At 34.6% G+C, this 5,000-nt stretch overlaps 1 protein-coding gene across 4 annotated transcripts in view; it reads left to right on the forward strand.

Moving 5' to 3' along the window:
- The window catches only part of LOC125042355 (syntaxin-binding protein 5-like), a 46,234-nt gene that overhangs the window by 30,107 nt on the left and 11,127 nt on the right, over window positions 1–5,000 (forward strand). For 3 of the 4 annotated variants that reach the window (XM_047637906.1, XM_047637908.1, XM_047637907.1), the window contains exons 13-15: window positions 376–576; window positions 1,017–1,125; window positions 2,369–2,452. In XM_047637906.1, the coding sequence (XP_047493862.1) occupies window positions 376–576; window positions 1,017–1,125; window positions 2,369–2,452 (394 nt within the window). The remainder of the gene's footprint in view (window positions 1–375; window positions 577–1,016; window positions 1,126–2,368; window positions 2,453–5,000) is intronic. The other variant, XM_047637910.1, reaches the window with a different exon arrangement.

The following is a 5,000-nucleotide window of genomic DNA, read 5'->3' on the forward strand; positions in this document are numbered from 1 at the left end:
CATACTATTTATATTAGGTCTTATTTATCTACTTATTCACCAGTATATTTATGGATATATATATCATAGATATGTAGGTATGCAGCTACAAACTACCAATGTGATCAGGACTGTGATTTGTATAAAGGGAAATTAATAGCTTGATAGATCCAGTATGTATATTTATACCATGTGTATTTGTGTTTATATTGTTATTTTCTGTGTATTTATATATATGCTTATCTTTGTGACAACAAATAGATAATATTCAATTTTGGGAAAAGTGATATGCATTATCTTTTATCTGATGAAAGACTTAATATTATAATGATCATCCAAGATTTTCCTTGTGCCCAGTTGCATAGGAACATACTACACTCATTCTTTCTGCTTCAGGTACTCCAACAAAATCATTGGTAGACAACAGAATGTCACCAACTAACTCAGGAGAGCAGACTTGGGGAGACCGACAGTTTGTTGTGATTGCATCAGAGAAAGTGGCCAGAGTTGTTGCATTACCTTCGCAGAACTGTGTATATAAGCAGATCATCACTGAGGTTTCTTTTGTTGTTAAGGCAGAAATAATTCAGATTAAAGGTCAGTGATCAACAGTGTTCTTTTTTTAGCTTGATATTGGGAAAGATGTAGTTACAAAGGTAGAGGTGAAGATAGATATAGAGAGAGAGGAAGAGTTGACCATCAAAGGAGATGGAGATAAAGAAATAATAATAATGAAAAACAAAAAAAGATATGGGTAGTTATTGATAAGAGAAAAAAGAACAAGATGTGATGAATGAGTAAGCTAGAATATATAAACAAGAGAGATAGAATTAGAGTGAGTGCATATATGAATGTATAATATGTATGAATAACCTTTAAGATGAAAATAGCTGTAAGAGTATGCATAAGATTTTCATGTATCCACCAGTTGTTAAGATATTATACTAGAATATACTTAATAGTCTGTAATTTTTTTCTAATGAATCATAGGTCTCCTCCCATTGAAGAGGTCTTATAATGTCTATTTTCCATTACAGATAGTGTATGTCTAGTTTGTTATGTTGCAACAGGACACCTTTCCGTGTTTAGTCTGCCCAGTCTTCGACAGCTGGTGTATGTAGACTTCCTGCCTCTTGTTGATCTTAGGTAAGTGAGTCCAGTTTTACTCTAGTTTTAGAGCTAGTAACTGATTTTGAAGTATGAATATTTTCCTTAGTTGTGTGGAGTTAGAACTTTTATTTAAACAGATTACAGCCGCCTTGCATCACCTTTTTTTAAATGTAGATTCAAGAAAGCTATACATGGCTGTATGTGGCTGGCCAGCGAGTTTTTTTATGTTTTTAATGTTTTTTTCTTTAACAGAAACTAGTGTGTATATGGCTTTCTTGCCTCTACTGATGTATCTATAGATCTTAGTAGGATTTAATATGTTTTAATATATCTCTTGTATTTTGATAAATATTAGATAGACGTATTTTGTTTAGTTGTTCTCATGACATCTCTTAACATCAACAAGTGAGTATTTTAAAGGATTATAGTAGTATGTACACATATCACAGTACAAACACAACCTCTGGATGAGTATATGTATAGATAGCCTAACTGAATATCTTTATCCCTCTTCAATTTGGTATTAAAAGCTGTATATTCACTCATCTGGTTGGCTTATGTTCTGGATCTCGTCTTTACATATTCTAAATGAGAAAGAGTTGGTGGTAATGTTTTCTGGATGTTCTTCCTGCTTGAGGAATCTGAAAAAGGAGGTTCTTTAAGGAATTTTTGTTTTTTGTTTATGTCTCTCTCCGACTTTGTATAAAGTCCAAAGTGCTTTTGCAAGATCACTGAATTATCATAAGTTTGCTTGCAGTTGTAACCAGGGAAAAATGAGTGAAAGATGATAGTAGGTATATATGCTATAGCCTTGGGATTTAAGATAAAAATGCTTATGTCTGCAGCTTCAGACAGGGCTTAAGTAATTGAAGGGCTGTTGTAATATAAATGCCTCTGCACTAAGTCACAATTGTCTATAATCACTATTCATAACATGTATATATGCTATGTAAATGATATTAGTAGAAATATTATAACATTCACAAATCCTGATTTTTGAGTGCAAATGCTTGCCTCTTCACCAACACTAACTTTTTCTCATTTACATTCATGAACAACTTTTGATTTTATTTTCTTATGAAATGATAAGTGAATCCAGTTTAGATTCTTATATGTTAAATATGATGTGTCTGTTATGGATTTCTTTATGTGTTTCCTAGTTACTAACCTGTAAGATAGATGACTAACCTGCAACAAGCCTAGCCCCATCTGGAACAATCAGCACACAGTTGCCCTCCCAAAGAACACTTAATGCTACAATCTCTTCCCTTACACATAGTTTTCAGACGAGGAAGACTGGCATAGTTGATCCTATGCTGTCTATTTGGGGTCAGCAAATGTTCGTAAATGAAGATACTGACCAGTAAGTCAACACACAACACTTGATCTCAGAGACTCACATCTATTGTTTTATCATCTCTATGAAGAATTGTTCTTGTAATATAATAGCAAAGCATCATATTTTTTGTATGTGAAAGTAAAAGCACATGCAAGATGTTGAGATGTGAGTTTCTGATAACACAGGCAGTGCATGGTTAAAGGTCTTGCGACTGTGCATGGAATCTGTGATGCCATTTATTTTTTGTGCATGATAGTTTAATCTGCATGAAACTTTGCTTTATTAAGTTGTGGTTCCAATATGGGAGATTAAAACAGTGAAATTATAGACCATGAAGAGAGAGTTCATGCATGCAAAGATGATGCTACTCTTTTTGGCGAGACTTAGAGACTTAAGCCAAAATTCCCCTAATCTCTATACCCCCTCTGTGTAGGATGATGTCCCTTGGTGAGAATTCCATTTATTAATAACACTTAGAGTGGTGATCATCCTAGGAGTAAAGTCATCCCATTCTTCTACCTTTGTCATCATTCACTTACTGTCCATACAGAGAATAATGAGGGGACAATTTCTCTTCAACTTTTGTTATTAATTGATGGTTTAGTACAGTTACTCTTCTTGGCTCATTACTTTTTGTCCATTGAACACTTTAATCATAGAATGTTAACATCTGTGTTTTAAAGCATTATTAACATCTGGTTCAGTGTGATTCTGTCTTTGGTTGTCCCTTCCTTTTTGGAACAGACCTGAACAACAGATTTTCTTCCATGCTGATTTCATAATTTTTTCTTCTTCTTTTTTTTACTATAGAAAACAACCACAATCATTCTAACTTTCTTTTAAAGTCATTATATAATTTGCTTATAACATAAAATAACAAAAATAGAAATTCACTCTTAGTGTAAAGGGGCTGCCTTTTGAGGCTTTGGTGACATATTTAGTAAGGCAAGTGATTCAGCTTATAATATACATCACAGATAGGAAATGTGAATATTTTTATACCTATGAGAGGGTTAGAAAATGGACAAGTTAAAGAATGGTCAGAGGAAGTGTGCAAAAGTTCATGTAAAGTCTATATATTGGTTAACCATCTGGTTGGAACAACTTAACACACAGTATGCAACTTGAGCTTCAGTGATTCTGAATCATAGTACATATATGGGTATTGATCCTCAATTATATGTATCAGGAATAGATAGTATGAGGGCTTAGATCTGATGTGAGGTAGGATCTTGGCAAAGAGGGTACAAGTTTGAATGTGCATATTTGCACAACACATTAAAGCCACATGCCCAATTTTGAATCTTAAACAAGCAGAAGTAGCTTTTTGTGACTCGGTTGTGACCACAGACCAAACACACCTTGTGATGTCATGAAATCACTAATCCCCATAATATTGGTGTTCCGTCAAAGTCGTGCATAAGGCACACCTTGTGCTGGGAAACATGGTTTCCCATGGATAATCAGAGTACTAGCATATACAGAATTTGGACAGAATTTAATAGTTAATCCCTTCCAATATCCTTTCCTCTTTCCCCTCTCTCTCTCTCTCCTCTCTCCCTATCTCTTTCTCTTCCTCTCTCCCTTTCTCCCTCTCTTCCTCCCCCCCTCTACCTCTCTTTTTCTCTCTTTATGTCACACTCACATTCACACAAAAAGGCTCATATGCATACACATACGCTTTCCTTAAAGTCTGCCTCATCCCAAAGTAATGTAAAAAAGAATGTTTCTAGAGAAGATTTTGTACTCAGAATCCCATTTTCTTTCCCCTTAACAGATATCTGACATAACTTGTGGGACACCCTCTATGTAGGCTAATGGAATGAAGTAGGACACCCTCTATATGAACTAATGGAATGAAGTGGGACATCCTCTGTATGGGCTTATGGTATCAAGTTGGACACTCATTATAGGCTAATGGAGTCAAGTGTACATGCAGGAATTGTGAATCATAATTCATGCAGCACACTCATTAGACAAGTTTATCTGCATGTAGAAAGGACATTCATCTACATACATACAGAAAAGATAAAAAAATATTATGAGAAATATCAGTCCGACAGAATGTTTTCACCTCTCACAAAATGGTACCCCATATGCATTTGTTTTTTCTTTCCTTTGAGCACATTGCAATATTGCTTGAATGTTTTAACTTAGAAAAGTGCACAGAAAGCTTGGCAGGAATTGACACATTGCATTTGTTGGGCTGTCCACAGAAGTAGACCTGCACTTTTGGTTTTGATTTTAAATAGATTTTTAAACATCTGTCCAATTAACTATCACCAGTACATGTTTATACTATACATGAATGCTCTCTTGTTTATTCATTACTTTGCAATACTTTCATCTTCTTGAATAAATTTGCCTTCATGTTTTATTTGTCTTGATATGCTTTGTCAGGAGGAGGAAGGTCCCTGTAAGAAGGTAACAGTTTTCTCTACAACTTGCATTGATTGTGTATGATGCAGTACTACACCAGTGTAACTAGAGTATATGCTAGTGATTTCTTGTGCTCATTACCTATTGATTAGCATAAGGTATTTTTCGATCCTGTGGTGTACTGCTTCAAAGG

The sequence above is a fragment of the Penaeus chinensis genome, chromosome 32, assembly GCF_019202785.1.
Source record: "Penaeus chinensis breed Huanghai No. 1 chromosome 32, ASM1920278v2, whole genome shotgun sequence".
Classification (NCBI taxonomy): domain Eukaryota; kingdom Metazoa; phylum Arthropoda; class Malacostraca; order Decapoda; family Penaeidae; genus Penaeus; species Penaeus chinensis.